At 45.1% G+C, this 16299-nt stretch overlaps 4 protein-coding genes across 4 annotated transcripts; 3 read left to right on the top strand and 1 right to left on the bottom strand.

Moving 5' to 3' along the window:
• Positions 1 to 307: 307 nt before the first annotated feature.
• Positions 308 to 703, top strand: V865_000472 (uncharacterized protein; the record flags this gene model as incomplete). The annotated part of the gene is made up of 3 exons (XM_066224303.1): positions 308 to 368; positions 448 to 566; positions 656 to 703. 3 exons carry the CDS (start codon positions 308 to 310, stop codon positions 701 to 703), a joined length of 228 nt encoding a protein of 75 aa, XP_066080400.1.
• Positions 704 to 1313: 610 nt separating this feature from the next.
• V865_000471 (uncharacterized protein) lies at positions 1314 to 3472 on the top strand (the record flags this gene model as incomplete). The annotated part of the gene is made up of 14 exons (XM_066224302.1): positions 1314 to 1384; positions 1448 to 1486; positions 1565 to 1722; positions 1786 to 1987; positions 2077 to 2165; positions 2234 to 2280; positions 2340 to 2367; positions 2427 to 2590; positions 2657 to 2701; positions 2770 to 2829; positions 2888 to 2961; positions 3026 to 3091; positions 3168 to 3308; positions 3376 to 3472. The coding sequence occupies 14 exons, from the start codon at positions 1314 to 1316 to the stop codon at positions 3470 to 3472; spliced, it is 1281 nt and encodes a 426-aa protein (XP_066080399.1).
• A 517-nt stretch (positions 3473 to 3989) lies between these two features.
• Positions 3990 to 6737, top strand: V865_000470 (acetoacetate-CoA ligase; the record flags this gene model as incomplete). Its single annotated transcript, XM_066224301.1, has 10 exons — positions 3990 to 4886; positions 4948 to 5042; positions 5133 to 5440; positions 5527 to 5614; positions 5688 to 5866; positions 5933 to 5945; positions 6013 to 6232; positions 6293 to 6385; positions 6476 to 6527; positions 6604 to 6737. 10 exons carry the CDS (start codon positions 3990 to 3992, stop codon positions 6735 to 6737), a joined length of 2079 nt encoding a protein of 692 aa, XP_066080398.1.
• Positions 6738 to 7098: 361 nt separating this feature from the next.
• Positions 7099 to 15294, bottom strand: V865_000469 (uncharacterized protein; the record flags this gene model as incomplete). Its single annotated transcript, XM_066224300.1, has 9 exons — positions 7099 to 7296; positions 7392 to 7628; positions 7752 to 8123; positions 8202 to 8878; positions 8944 to 10204; positions 10257 to 11750; positions 11820 to 11915; positions 11966 to 13741; positions 13801 to 15294. The coding sequence occupies 9 exons, from the start codon at positions 15292 to 15294 to the stop codon at positions 7099 to 7101; spliced, it is 7605 nt and encodes a 2534-aa protein (XP_066080397.1).
• Between the last annotated feature and the right edge of the window lie 1005 nt (positions 15295 to 16299).

Here is a 16299-nt window from a genome sequence, read left to right as displayed (position 1 = left end):
GGAGATATGAAACTCTATCCATACAGTACTTCGCAATAATGAACATTCTATGACTAGTGGACGGTCGAAGCTGAATCGGGTAATCTTGAGTTGGTGGGATGATGATTTTGCGATCTGCGATCTGATGTCATCTTACGTTGATCGACGATCGGGATGAGTAGAATACCACATCATGTAATGTTCTCATATATGTATACATGTGTATGAACAACACATGTATCTCGAATCTCCACTGTGTTCTATCCATGCCCTACATATATCACCTTTTAAGCAACCATAACAAACAGTAAACCAATAGTCTAACGATATGTCCGAAGAATTGAAAAAGGGAGATGAAGTCTCATGGAACTGGGGAAGTGGTCAGCCATGTGAGCGATTCCTTCTTACTTTACTTCTAGGGTACAGTGATGATATACTGTAGCTTAAAACGTTTTACGATTGTTGTAGCTGGGAAAGTAGCAGATATAGTAGAAGAAGGTAAAGCCGAAGTTAAATCGAACAAGGGAAATACAATCTCGAAGAACGCTTCGGAGGATGATCCTGCTGTGGTGATTGAACGATCTGGGGTGAGTTTCAATTCAATCCTGTAGTGTAGGGCTAAAGTATCATTATGAGCGAGATCATAATAGTTGAGCTGATGGGTTTGTTTTGACAGAATAATGTTGTGAAGAGAGCACATGAGTTGAATGAAGTTGAGGAGTAACTAGAGAAGAAGTTGTGAGAATAGAAGATCGTCTTGCATGTATTTGTATATACGGGCCAAACACCTATACTGTAGCAATCCGTGTGCCGTGGTGTTTTAGACATCCTCGTATGAACTGTGTAATGAATAGACGAAGGATACAGGACTCTACGATCACATGAAGCTCGTTCTTGCTGGGCTCCGAGACTCTCGGTCGCCGAGCTGAGCGACCTGTCGATAGGTGCCATTTCTCGGTGAGCGAAATCTACAATGGTGAATGCTAATGCGTTTGTGTACATGATATCGCTTGATTGGAAGGACGACGGGGATGCATGACCGTTGTATTGGTGTAATATGCATATGTATGCTGATTGGAATGTCTTAGTCTTGGACGAGGATCACTGAAGTACTAAGAAAGAACAGAGAGCATTCGTCCATTGATCACGTAAACAAACATCTGTTGGCACTAACTACAGTCAGTACAACGCGACTAGCACCAGCCTACGACAAACCGAGTGCGAGTGCTCCCCAAATTGTTGTTTGTTGTCATTGCTATCGTTCATCTCGAACAATTCCATCTGCAAGTTATCAACATTACAAGAACACTTGTACATAGCTAGACACACCCAAGATGTCGAGCTCAACTGCTAATCCGCGCAAAGCAAACAGAAGGAGAAGTTCAAGTGTCACCAACGCTCTGAAGTGGGTGGTATTCTTTCGGTGACATGTGGAGTCATGGATATTGATTGTTTCGTTTGTTAATAGGCAAATCCCTCTGAATCAACAACAAGAACAATCATATGGGTGAGTGACTCTCTCAAGACACATTGAAGAGGAATCTGCATGTGCTGATATCTTTGATATGCTCCATATTGCGAGTAGTAGCGAAAACACCATTCAGGAATCTGAAGTAAAACCACTCTCTGGTAAACCCCGACCCAAAAGTAGGAAAAGAAGAGATGCCAATGATTTACCTGATAATTACCATTCGAGAGGGTTTTGGGATGATCTCAAAACTGGAAGGTGGATGTTAGTTCCTTGTAAGTCAAACCATATATCAACATGAATATAGACGTACTAATCTTGATTTGCTGTCTTCGTAGCATCCGCATTAATCCTGGCCTTGATCCCTATCATCTTATATATCAACCACAACATACTGGTTCAATATGGTTTACTCAAACCCAACACTTCCAACCCATTCAAACATCTTTTATTCATCTCTGGTGAATTACCTGACGGGAGATATACGAAAAGTATTTATGATTTTGCTTTTTTGGGTTATTATGTTGTTTTTTGGTCATTGTGAGTCTACTCCACCACGTCCTGCCTACTCAGTCGTACTGTCAGTCGAATAAAGGCATTCAAACTTATGTACTGATGCGATTGCTTAGCGTCCGACAATTCGTTACTATCCATATTCTTAGACCTTTGGCTATTGCGTTGGGTATAAAGGGAGGAAAGATCATGCGATTCCTTGAGCGTGAGTCAGCTTCCCATCAAATCACAGGTATCTAGGAATAAGTTGTTAACGCATGTACTTACTTGCAGAGGGATACGCCGTATTCTACTTTTCCATCCTTGGTACACTCGGTATAGTGAGTTTAGACATAGGTGTTCGTTATCACGTAGACTTAGCTGACAAGATGAATGATAGTTCGTAATGAGAGGTCTACCTACTTGGTGTAAGTCTTCTATTTGTTCCTTCGATACATGCTCTAGACTGATTTGAGAACACGTATAGGGTACAAAACCGAATACTTCTGGATCGATTACCCCCATAAACAAATGACATGGGAACTGAAAACTTATTATCTCGTGCAAGCTGCTTATTGGATCCAACAGACTATCTTGTTGGCTGCGAAGATTGAGAAACCAAGAAAGGATTTCAAGGAATTGGTCGCTCATGTAGATTGTCTTTTTCTCGTCCCCTGGCAGATATCGAGTAAGCTTACAAGATGGATGATAAACTAGCATATCGTCACTCTTTGGTTAATCGGATGGAGTTACAATCTCTACGTGAGTAAGCTCCCTCCTTTGCGAGACATGCTTTGTTCGTGACTGATGTCATATCCTTCTTGTTCTAGCTTACCTACATCGGTGTATCGATCTTTGTCACTATGGACGTCTCCGACATCTTCCTTGCTGTGAGTAATCTCAGCCCTTTGAATTGCACTTGTAGCTGATTCATGTATTCTGAATTAGCTCGCTAAATGTGTCAACTACGTGTCCGAAGCTGCTTCTCCCCCTTTCTTCGCTTTCTTCGTAGGTGTATGGAGGTGAGTAGTCTGCTAGTCCGCACTTTCAAGAAGACACATAAAGTGACGAGACATGGATATATAGTTATTTCCGACACTACCTTAATATTTGGATACTTTGGTCCGTATATACCGAATTCAATCTTATCGAGTGAGTGATTGGACTTTGCTCTATACCCAAATGGATAAACACTGGTGCTGATTGCGATGGGCACGGACATCTACAGTGAGAAAGAACGTACCCGATTTGCTCCACTGGAAGATAAATGGTTGGACTGGTGGATGAAATGGCAAATATTCGTACCCATCTTTTTACTCCAGTTGATCAACTTGTTCTGGTACTTCCTCATCTGGAGGATTCTCATCAAGTGAGTGTCGTCTCACCATCAGAACATGTCACGTCGCAAGGGTGCTAATGCGGTCTTTGGAATGCAGAGCCGTTTTCTACAATGATTTGAGAGATGAGCGTTCAGATGATGAAGATGAACCTGAGGGTGAACAGACTACGACTGAGAAATTGAAGGAGCAGTAAATGAGGAGAGAACTAGTGAAAATCGTCACAACCGAGAGTGAGGAGGGGAATGTACCATGAGGAATGGTGAGGGGTGAGTGGGATGTGTCGCGTCAGGGGGAAACGTGATATGATGAGACAAAAACCTATTCTTTCCCAAATCAATATAATAATAAAATGCGTCAGGGGGAAAGTGATATAATGAGATAAGAACCGATGTTTTTCCAAATCAATATAATAATAAATCCACCATTAATGCATAATCACAATGATCAAAGTCTTCAGAATCATCGTATGCAATAAATCATTGTATCAATACCTAGATGTACAGGTACGCAGCTTATCCATTGAACGCTGCGGTACGTAATAATAATGATACATGCATGAATACACTCATGATCCGGCCGGATTGACGATAACCGGGATAAACGGGTAAACTTAAACACCTGATCACAAACCAGATGGTAGACAGATGCTCATATATAAACCACTTGGGTCACACTGTATCCCCAATCTTGCTAACCCTCAGCTCACCACCATGCCATTACCATCCTTCCCCCTCAACCCAGATACCCAGTCCGACCTCCTCTGGACCCCCTCCGACCCTTCCCAAACCCAAACCGCCCACTTTAGGGAACACATCAACTCGACCTACTCGCTCTCTCTACAAACGTACCAAGACCTATACGAATGGTCCATCTCCCATCGAGGAGACTTCTGGTCATCCCTGTGGGACTTTGAAAACGTAGTAGGATCCAAAGGTAAACACGTAATAGATGAAGGTGCATCACCTGAAGATAATCCATCATGGTTCGAGGAAAGTGTGTCCAATTGGGCTGAAAATCAATTACGCCATTCCCATTCCCATCCAAATGATATAGCAATCATCCAGTTATCAGAATCGACCTCCACTCATACTGCCCCTGAGAAGAAGATTACTCAGTTGGAGCTGTATAATCTTGTTGGACGAGCACAGAGATCATTGATAAGAGGAGGGATACAGAAAGGGGACAGGATAGGATATTGGGGTGGGAATGTACTCGAAGCTGTTGTATTGGTATTGGCAAGTTCAAGTATAGGAGCGATATTTTCAAGTGCCGCTTCTGACTTCGGAGTGGACGGAGTGAAAGAGAGGTTAGATCAGATACAGCCTAAGTTATTGTTCGTTACGAACGGAGTGATTTATAACGGAGTGATAAGACCCTTGATACCGCTTTTACCGAAACTCTTAAAGTCACTCAAAACACCACCTGAGAAAGTCGTCGTGATTGATCATCTACCTGAAGAACTGGTTGGGATACCGAATGATATGGAGAGATGGAATCAATGGCTGGATCCGAAAGAGGGAGAAACAGCATTTGAGAGATTAGGGTTTAATGATCCGATTTGGATATTGTTCAGTTCTGGAACTACAGGAAAACCCAAAGCTATCGTTGTGAGTCAGCCAAATAGCAATCTCTGAAGACGTGAGAATGAACTGATTGTTGTACGTGTAGCATCGTCAAGGTGGTATGTTATTGGATTCGTTAAGAGAACATCATCTGGCGGGTGATATAGGTAGAGGAGATGTTTTCTTTTATTATACTACACCGTGAGTACTAGGTGTTTCGTATCCATCACGGTCGTTCGAACTTGTATGATCTCAGGAAAAAATAGACTAATTTGATCTATGTCGACCCAGTGGCTGGATGATGTTCCAATACCTCGTTTCATCCCTTTCAACAGGAGCGACCATCATCCTCTATGAAGGTTCACCCCTGAAAGACCCTTCATACTTGTTCAACATGATTGATCAATATGGTATAACGATATTTGGCACGTCGGCAAAATGGTTAGAAGTCATATCAAAGACTTATCCTGATGTCAAAGATCACCATGAATTATCTACCTTGAAACAGATTTTGAGTACTGGTAGTCCTTTACCTGGCGGGTTGTTCGATTGGATCTACGAGAAAGTTAAGAAAGATGTACTGGTTGGTAGTATAACAGGTACGTCAACCCAACTTCCGCATCCAGCTCAAAAGCTATGCCAATCATGATTTTTGGTCTAACGATATTGTGTTCTGTATATTTAGGAGGAACCGATATTTGTTCGGTGTTTGCTGGTAGGAACACTTCGTTACCTGTTTATAGAGGGGAAATACAATCTAGGATGTTAGGATTGTGAGTGTGGACTGGCACTTGATGTCGTGCAAGAATAAAAGGGTCATCGAGCCAATATTTCATCGTATTGCAGCGCTCTTGACACGGATGGACCACCCAATCAACCTGGCGAGTTGATCTGCAGACAAGCATTTCCCATTGAGCCCTTAGGATTCTGGCCTTTGGACGGCTATGGTTTCCCCGAAGATGAAGTTGAATCGGCGAAGAAACGGTTCAAAGAGAGTTATTTCAAGGGCGAGAAAGGCATATGGTGTGAGTTCAGCTGAGTGTTGTTATGATGTTATGAATACAGCTGATAATTGATGTTATATGTGTTAGATCACGGTGATTAGTGCGTGAAGCCTTGAGTTGATGCTTTTGAATTTCCAGCAAGCTAACTTGTATGACGGGTCGATCAGCGTACGAATCACCCCATCGCGATCTTCCAACTCTGGCGGTATCCTGATGCTAGGCCGATCAGATGGAGTGTTAAATCCCGGTGGAATCCGATTCGGTCCAACGGATATTTATTCTGTCCTCGAGGGGTCGGAGTATTCTCAGTTGGGGGTGGAAGAGACGCTGGTGGTGGGTCTGATGGTTGAGGGAGGTGCTGATGAGAAAGTCGTACTGTTTGTGAAAGTGAGTGAGGAGGAATCACACGAGGCTCACAATTTTTGATTCACTGCTGACTGGTCATAGATGAAAGGCGATAGAACACTAGATGATGCATTGATAAAGAAGATTAAGACGGATATTAGATTAGCTAGAAGTGCAAGACATGTTCCATCCAAGGTGAGTCTGTCCATCTACATGATCTTGAACGTCACCATCCCCGACTATCTAACTTGAATGCTGAATGTCCAATCGATCCTTTTCATCTAGATAATTCAAGTTTCTGATATACCCGTGACTTTGACCAACAAGCGAGTTGAAGGTAAGTTCAGCTTATTGGTGATTGATTCTGTCATTGTAACTGATGATTCTGTATTGTTTTTACCCAATCATATTAGTACCGATAAGGAAACTTATCAACGGAGCTTCGATAAGCAGTATCAACCCTGCTACACTTAGGAATCCAGATTGTTTAGAGGAGTATGTGAAATTGGGAGAAAGGATGAGGAAAGAGGAAGGAATGGATGGATGATATGTCCAAGGATCTCAGAGGGGTTTATTTTATTATACTCTTGTTCTTTTGTTGTACTACATCTCGGGCATGTATCACTCATATAAGGAGTTCCACTTCGCAGCCGAAGTCTTGCTCCACTTTGTATAAAGGTGCCTTGCATATGTAGATTGTCACCAACAGGGTCGATTTTACGATCACTGATTATGCATTGAGTATATATGTATGATAAGTTCGCGAGATGAATAGTAAAGACAGTATGTAGTTACCGAAAACAAGAAGAAGTACACTAACAGGTTTCTTTGACATCCACAAAAAGACAATAATGCTCTCCACACATCCCAACGTCTACCCAGGAGAAACTTCAGAGACAAAGTGTCAATCACCTCGTCTCAACATACCATGTACCCTTATTCTCATCCATTTGATCTTCATTTCCTCCACCATTGACCACCAATTCAGAACCATCTGGATTTCTGAATGGTTTCGTTTGCAGATAACTCTTGAACCTCCTTCTATCATGTTCCAAAGCGAATTGACGCCAATATACATTCTCCTGTGTCAAAGCTTGTAATCGGATCTACCAAGATCACACCATCCACCGTGTCAGCCCTTCATCTTTCGTCTTTTGCCTGGATATATGACGTAGTATTTTGGAATGTTAATGTTACTCACCTCTTGCATCCTTGCCATAGCTTGTCTCTCACTAGCAATAACATTCCAATTCATCTTTTCCTCTCTGACTCTCTCCAATTCCTTTTTCATCTCTTCCATCTTGGTCTCAGCACTTTCACGCCGCTTGGTCTCATCCGATAATTTATCGCATAAAGCCTGTTGAGCGACGGTATGCGCTGAAAGGGAGCTGGAAGTTGATAATTGGAGTTTGGCAAATCGATCAGCGGACGCTTCGAGCTGTGTAATATGATGAACAATCAAACAATCAGCTGTATGTCCAAGGTATCTCCACCGTATCGAATGACTCGGATATATGATACGGCTATATCAGAAGCAAAAAACTTGATTTGCATCACTCACCCTTTCACGTAAAGATTCCACCTCAGCTTGCAAAATCCTATTCCTATCCAAGACACTCTCATACTCTTTTACTCTACTTCCCATAGTCTCATACATATTCTCATCCAACTTGCCCAACCTACTCATCAATTCTTCTTGGAAAGTCAAGGCATTCTGGCTCATCTCAATTATGGACGACTCAGTGGCCAATTTCGGTTTGTCCGCCTCTCCTTCATCTTCTTTTTGTTGTGGCAAGCTTTGTTCCAGAAACTGGATTTTCTCTTTCTGTTCGGTGATCTGGGAGAGTTGATACTGAATTTGAGATTGCAAAGCCACAATCTCTGATTCTTTCTGATTGATCGATCTCTCAGAATTCTCACGTTCTTTCTCAAGCTACAATGTCATCAAGCCCACAGTCAACTATCCCTCCGGAGATCCGTTTTCGATGGGTCAGCTAGCGCAGTCACTTACCTGTTCTTGATATTCCCTTATTTCACTTCTCAATCCATCCTCCAAGTCCCTACTTTCATTGACGCTCCTCGCCAAAGCATCTCTTTCCAATTCAGCTGCCAAAGCCCTAGCGACCACTCCATCCAATTCACCTTCTAACTTGTTCTGTCTCACACTCATCGATTCCAACCTACTCATCATTCCATCAGATTGAGTTCGCAATTCGTCTCTATCCTGCCGTGTATCCTTCAATCGCTGATTCAACACCTCAGCTTGTGCACGAGTTTCAGATATGGTTATTCGGTTATCTTCAGTCTCCTCTCTCAATGCTGAGATTATCGCACGGTGATCATCTTCTTCTCTCGCTCTTTGTTCGGCTGCTTGCTGAGCATATTGTAATGCTTCGATCGCCTGGGATAAGGTTGCGGAACCTGATAATTGAGTAGAGGCCACGTCGTCGAATTTGGAGAGAATCGCATGTTGGCCTGTGAGTATGGCTGCGAATATGTCTTGGGACTGGGTTTGGGATCGTTCTTCGTGACTCTCTCGAGCTTCTTGATGGGTAGGAGTAGGAGGTAATTTGTCGGTATCGCGCAAGGAAGTGAGAAGGCGGGGATTCTCTTCAAAGATCGATGCGATTCTTTCAAGCGAGTCAGGTGTGTTTGATTGGCGTTGGACATGAAGCTGAGAGACAACATCTACAATACAAGTGCACTTTATCAGCTGTGATGATCATTTCCGTGAGGTTGGTCGATTAGCTCACCTTGAACAGCACTAACAATCAAATCTTTCAGTCCATCCAGATCTTCTTGAGCTCTGTTTGACATACCATCCCGCTTCCTCAGCAAATCTAGCATCTCATCCAATCTCTCATCATGCATTAAAGCCTTCTCAGCCATGTATCCTTGTTGTGCAGACCCAGGTGAACTCTCATGATCGTCATGATCCACATTGACCACACCCAATTTCCTGTTATCTTCCCTCATAGGGAACTCTAACGAGGTCCTTCTTGAGATCTCCTCGTCCGCTCGTAAGTACGCCCTGAGCTCGCCTACCCTCGAAGCGAACGTCGAAGCGACTCCCATCGTAGCTTCCGCTGAGGCAGGCGGAGAATTAAGGTCGTCTAAATGATCCTCAGTAGGCATCGTATGTCTTCTGATAATTGACGGTTTGACCTGATGTCCTGTCTCGTAGATACCACTCGGAGAACATATCGGGAAAGTCCATTCTCTGAATTTAGTATTCACTGTCAAAGGATCAGGACTAGGTTCCACTTCGTTCACTTCGGAAGGTAATTCAGGACTTGGTGCAGCAGATCTATCGAACTCTCTTTTCCTTCTGCTAGTATCAATATCAACTTTGGGATACACCAATTCTTGGTCGTCTCCGTCCTCCTCGGCTTTACCATAATCCTCTAACATTTCTAGAGGATCTGCAACTGCATTTCCAGAAGATGGCGCTGGCGTAGAAATTGGGATGGGTTCCCTCCAAGTTGGTATATCAGGTAAAGGCCTTCTAAGCCTCTTTGGGGGTGTATTGTCCGTATCGACAAAGATCCGCGTCGGAATCAGGGGTGATCCATCTGCTGTCATATACGCAGCAGAAGCGAAAGTATCTCCAGTGGATTGCGGTGGGGTGGTATACTCGTCGACCTTGGCTGGAAGGAATGGACCGGTAGAAGGGGTGATCTCTTTTGGGTTAGGAATAGGTGGTAGTGGTCTAGAAAGGGATGGTCGTCCAGTATGCGCCAAGGTCTCAGACCCGATACTGGCCTCGTCAGATAATTCTGTGGTATGCGCCGACACAGGTGCATCAGGTACTTCTTCCACATTAGGCCGGGGTGTAAGTGGGAGCTGAACAGGATGAGAGGGATGAATGGTTATTTCCTTCAGGGGGATGATCGGTTCTTTGAGTGGTAGAGTAAGTGTATCGAGTGGATGGTAAGAATTCTCTTCTGCCCTTCTCATTGATGGTCGATCATTCCTAGGGGGCCGTTCGGAAGACATAGATTGGCTTCTCTCGCTCTATAGGTAGTTCGTGAGCATGGGTTCCTCCTAATACTGCCATCTTACTTACACTATGACTAGCTTCCGATGCTCTAGAACCTCTCTCGCTAACGCTCAATCGAGGGGACGCTTCCCTGATTCCCAAAACATCATGTCCAGTAACACTTGGAGTTGTCAGAAGAGGTGTCTCGAAGAAAAGCCATTCTAGATCGACAACACTGTCCTCAATTCGTTCCTCCTCGTCTTCATCTGATTGCAATCGTGATTCGTTTTCTTCCAGATCAAAAATACCTCCTCCAATCGGACTCGAAGGACCGAAAGCAACTGTATTTGCTCTATCTCTTCCCGGTGGAATCACCTGTAAACCACTTTCCACTGAATCAGGTCGATGTTGCTCGAATACTATTTCAGCGGGCGTAAGGATAGGTTCGTTGGTGCTAGGTGGTCTTGCCAGATCTTGGATTTCGCCAAGATCCTCTTCGGACCTATCTTGTGTCGGTAGATCGAGTACGGATGGAACGCTCGCATCCGCCTTGATCGGCGAAGTCACCAGTATCGTCGATGCCGTGCTATATCCTGTATCGAAGTCCGAGCGAATCTGAGAAGTGGCAAGTGATTTGATTGGTGAAGTAACGGTGTCACTTGATGCGATGCTTGCAGATGGGACAAAGGGTATGGCCGAAGGTTGCAGTCTGGGTTTTGTGGGTGAAGGGATGAATCCATATGGCGGGACGAAGGTGTTGGCGGTAGGTCGGAGTGTCTTTTCACCGTTACTCGATGTAAGAGAAGCAGCTCTGTCCCTGTTATTCGGCAACGTGAAGTCGAAACCACTTGTTTTCGTAGGCGAGGCCCGTGGAGGGTCAAAAGCTAGGGCAGTCGGACGAAGCTTCTTCCCTTTGGGTGAGGAGTAAGAAGGTGGTGAGCCTTGTCGCTGAATATTGACACCGAGCTGAGACACACAATGAGGGGATAATGGGGGCATGAATGGGGTTGCAGACGGTGTAAACGGTGGTTCATTACCGAGTGGCATAACGTTGAACGATGTCTCTCTGGGTATGAAGGGCGGAGCGGCCGGTGTTACCGAAGGAAGTATCGGAGAAGCAAAGGTGAATGATGTTGATCTTGGTACAAATGACTGTGCATTGGGATCGACAACAGGATGAGAGGAAGGAACGGTGAAGTGGAATGATGTCGACTGGGGTACGAAAGGTTTTGCATCTGGTGGCAGTGTCGGTACTGCAGTAGCTGGTTGAGGGCGTATGGTGGATACACCTAAAGCACCATACCCGAGAGTGGATGAAGGCGGTTTCCATGGCTCGGCAGTCGGACGTAGTCGTTTGGCTTGAGGTGAGGTAACATCCACTTGAACTGGCTCAGCCTGGCTGGAGATGTTATTGTCAACGTCTTCGGCTGATGATGATCGTATGTTGACAGAAAAAACCTCCGATCCTTCTTGGATCATGCTGATGTCATCTATTGGCCTGACGGTATCGCTTGACGTGACTGCGTCTATACTTTTCTTCCCTTTCTTCCTTGACCCTTTCGTACTTTGGACTTGTGCACGCTGTGTTTCGATAAGTCAGTACAGTATGCACTATCTACCTACCGATTTTGACTAGCTTATTGCACTCACCAGGACTTTCATTTTCGCCATAATTGCGGCTTCAGACGTTGAGGTTTCCTTCGCCTCCAAAGCTTTTTGTCTGAGTTGCTCTGACTCGAAAGGCCGCTAATGAAGCTGTCAGCTTGAATTACGCTTCATATAATCGCTTGGCTCACCTTGTCCGGGATGGGTGCAAAATCCGATGATTGCTTCTGGACCTCATCACCGTTCTTAAACCATTTGACAGGATTTGGATCCCGTATAGTCGACACAAGAATATCTTGGGACCAAGCACGCATCTTGGATCCACCTTGGAGTAAATCCTCCTCTTCCCCATCTTCAACCCTACCTCTTTTCTCCAGTCTAGTACTCTTTCTCTCATCAATCTCTTCCACAGGCTTCAGCGTACTTTCCTCCCAAGGACGTATCTTTGAAGTTTCCGTAGCCGTAAGCGGCACATCCTCGAACTCCTCTGAAGTATCGAACTTATCATTCTGCCATCTGTCAACCTCCTCGGAAGCACTTTTCCTAAGGGCATGCGCATGATCGGGCATCCTAGCTGGTGCAGATACTGCTTCCACCGTATTGATATCTTCTTCGAGGCCCCATGCTCGCATTTTCGATGGTTCAGGTGAAGGTGTCCATGCGTGAAGACGAGAGCTCGATCCGGGGTTGATAGAGTCGGCAGTGTGGTCTTCTAGCTGATCAGCTTCGAGATCAATTGCTCCCTTGGCACCATCGTGAGGGGCGGAGGCCGGTTGTTCTAATCGTGCTGGGCTTGATATGGTTTCTCGTATTCCCCTTTCTCCATCCGACGACATGGCTTCGTCACCATCATCACTCCAAGCTCTCATCTTTGATCCGTTTTTTTGTGCAAGACCAACATCATCGATCTGCTCTTGTATATTGGTATTTTGCGGAAGATGTTCTTCCTCGGCGGCAAACTCGCTAGAAGGTTGTTCCAACCTCGCAGGACTAGACACGGATTCTGGTTCCAGCTGGTCCTCTTGCTCCCATACCATATTTGGCTCTTCATCACTCCACGCTCTCATCATAGAGCCTGATTTCGGAGCCACTTCGATATCTACCTTTGCTGTTGAATCCTTGATGATCTCAGCATCAAGCTCGAATAATTCATCTTGTGCCGGTGCTGGGAGTTGCCGATGAAGTTGTTCAATGCCAACCACATCATTGATCAGCCGACCAGGACTAGAGATCGACACCTTCTCGTCTTCTTCCTCGACTTCATCATCAGCCTCATCTTCATGATCACTCCAAGCTCCCATCTTTGATTTCCCTTTTGGCGAAGGTAAATGTCCAATTTCCTCTGCGATAACTTCAGCATTCTCCTTGCCCTCGACTTCCATGTCATCATATTGTTTCCAAGATCCAACAGAAGATCCTTTGCATATAGGTTTCACATGACGAGTTGATGAGATTGACGTTCTCCTTTCTTTCCTTTCTTCGGAATCTTTGAGAACCCCGCCTAATTGTTTCTTAAGGAAAATGGTGTTGCCCAATGGTGCATCCGAGAAAGATCGTTTGCTCAGACTGATAAGCTCTGAGCTATACGACGGAGGAGGTCGATCATCTCGGGTAACAGGTCGAGGGGGAAGGCTGGGATGTGGGACGAGGGCAATCCGCTCGGTAATCTTGTCTCTTATAACTTGCTGGTGATCAACGTCGGGATCGTCATCCTCTTTCATGACAGGTCGACTGGGCGATAAAGGATATTCATCCCATGGTATTATATCCTTTTCCTGAGCTGGAACAGTGTCTTCGACTATGTTAAACGATTTGGAATCTTCCCCATCTTCATCCTCTGCAATCGGTGAAACAGGCATTTCTTCACCCAATACAGCCGAAACTTCAGCTTCGGTTTCGTCGTGCTCTTCAAGCTCTTCAGCCTCTGCTTCAGACGGAGTAGGAGGTCGTAATCTCTCCCAGCAACCCTGTCGTAACAGATCAGCTTTATCACATTCTAAACCATGAATATGGCTAGCTGACGTACCTCATCAGGAAAAGATACCAATACTGGTTTTCCTTTCCACATCCCTTCTTTCACCTCTTGTTCCTTGTCCGTAGACGAATCTATACTTGGTCTTCTTAATGTATCTTCACCCGGCTGATCAGGTGAGAGAGGCAAGGGAACACCGGTAGGGGATAATCTGATTCTCGATTTCGGCCATGGGAAAGCTTCTTTCCTTGGTTTTCTCTGTTCTTCCGTTATCTCTTCCTTGCCTTCCGCCATTTCGTCTTGATCTCCAATCGGCAGATCAGTCGATTCAGGAAGAGGTAGCGGTTTAGGCGGCGAGTCAGGTGGGGAATAGGTTGATGGAGGTAATTTGAACGTTATCGGATTACCTTTATACCTATATTCAGAATTGCTACTCGCACCGCTAACTTGTCTTGATGAAGTAGACAACTCCCCTACGCTCGATGGGCCTTTTGAAGGGGATAGGTTCGGAGAAGTTTTCGAAGCTAACATCTCATCGAATGTCTTACCTCCCGGACCACCCAATACGGCTTTTGGTGGACCACCTTCCTTAGCTCTATATCCTCTATATTTCCTTTCGGACGATGGAAGGGATATCGAATCTTGTCTCCGTTGACCAAAATTGGGCGAGAGCGATACAATCCTCCTATCGCCTATTGGGGAAGAGATTGACCTCGAGTCGTATGGTGCGCTGATGACTGAATGAGAAGGTGAGATCCTGCCTTGTTGAATGTGCGTATGAAGAGGTGATAAAGTTAGTGGTAAGCCCTGATGAGATTGGTTGAGAGGTGACAGCGCAGTACGCGAAGACGAGTCCAATGTCCAGGCTCGATTCAATGGTGGTGGAGGTGTCTGAAAGGTCTGTGCGGGATGGATATTGAATTGAGGTGAGACAGTTGCTGAGCGAGATATACCTAACATCGCTCGGTCGGAAGTATAGTGTTGGCTATCATGTTGTATGTGTAGAGTCGGAGTAGGGGCTGGCATGGCAGCTTGAGCAAATTGAGGGATCACATGAGGTGGAAGATTGTAATTGGTCGAAGTCTGTGTAGGAATCGGTTCATTATTCATCGAGTATGACTGATTATAGTTGTAATTGATAGGCTCTATTGGAGGTGTATATTCCATAGCTCTAGCCAGAGCTTTTTTCCTGGGTGATACCCTCCTCTCATAAGGTTCTTCCGTTGGTTCACCATAATCTATACCCAGTGCTGACGGATCATCATGATACCTCTTCAGCCTGCCCACGCCATTATCCACCGATGGGCTGACTTCCAAGGGTTTGAAAGAGAATGACGATGCCGATGGGTTCAGCTGGGAGGGTCGGCGAGAATGCCCATATGGTTCTTGGGGATGATGAGGCTGAGGTTGCGAGATTGATTGTTGTGGTATGTCCGGTGGTAGAGGTGGGAAACGGAAATTCTGATTGAGCGGATGGGGTTGCACAGTGCGAGGAGGAGGGTTGAACGGTGGTGCATTGGGGTCGATCGAATGGTTATAGGGATACATGTCCTATTTCTAAGTCAGCCGTCAGCATGCATTGAGGAAGAATGATGATTTGTGTGGGAAGTTTTCTTACCTACGTCACAGGTCTTCTCGCCCTACACTTCAAGCTCTAGTCACATACAGGTTCGTCAAAGGTCGTTACTATGGGAAATCAGCTGTCCAACAGGGGACTTTTAGTTGTGCAAGATTGAATGATTGGGTGATTACGGTCAGTGGAGAGGTCCAAATGAATCAGAGAGATATGCGAATGCCAATGTTGTTGCATGAGTGCAGTGTGGGCAGTGCGTGGTAACGGACAACTACACCTCTCAGCTTAGGCTAGTACCTTTGATTGTATATGTGGGTATGTGCATGACTTGGGCGCACTGATCGCCGCTCGCACTGATCTTTTGGTTGATCCTGATGGGAACCAGAAATGCTGGTTGTCTTTTTGTCTTTGCACTCTCAAACTGTCTTTCATCTTCGATCTTCATGCCGGACAGCATCTAAATGAGTCCTCATCTCACGAGTGACTGGATGATATATCATCACATCGTTTCAATCAGCGCTACGAAGGCCGATGAAAGAGGATAGCGAACTCACCAGTGTTCGATTAGTCGGTTGTCCCATCTCCTCTGCAATCATTCTGTCCGTCAGACGTCAAGCATTCCTTCATACAGGTGATGAACATGTTTGTCTTTCATCGGAAATCAATCTACAGGCCATAATTCTGGTCACCTTGATGCTTTGATGATAGTCTGGTCAGTCGTTGATTTCCCATGTTCCATCATCCACTCTGTACAAGACAAGATAACGCTCGAGCCTATAACCGAACCGACGCACTGACCTTTCGGTTTACTCGAGTAGCGTGATAACGCGTCATGCTTCTTATCTGGTGCCCCGCTTGATCCTGGGGTGAAAAATGATAGGATTTAAGGTTGGGTCGAATTCTTTTATGACGTTTTCGGTGAGTGACCATATAAAAGACATTTGACAGTTGACATTCCATTCCATACCCATACCATGGGA

The sequence above is a fragment of the Kwoniella europaea genome, chromosome 1 (assembly GCF_036810445.1).
Source record: "Kwoniella europaea PYCC6329 chromosome 1, complete sequence".
In the NCBI taxonomy this organism is placed as follows: Eukaryota; Fungi; Basidiomycota; class Tremellomycetes; order Tremellales; family Cryptococcaceae; genus Kwoniella; species Kwoniella europaea.
The sequence above is the reverse complement of the archived record's forward strand: the minus strand, read 5'-3'. Positions and strand labels throughout refer to the sequence as shown.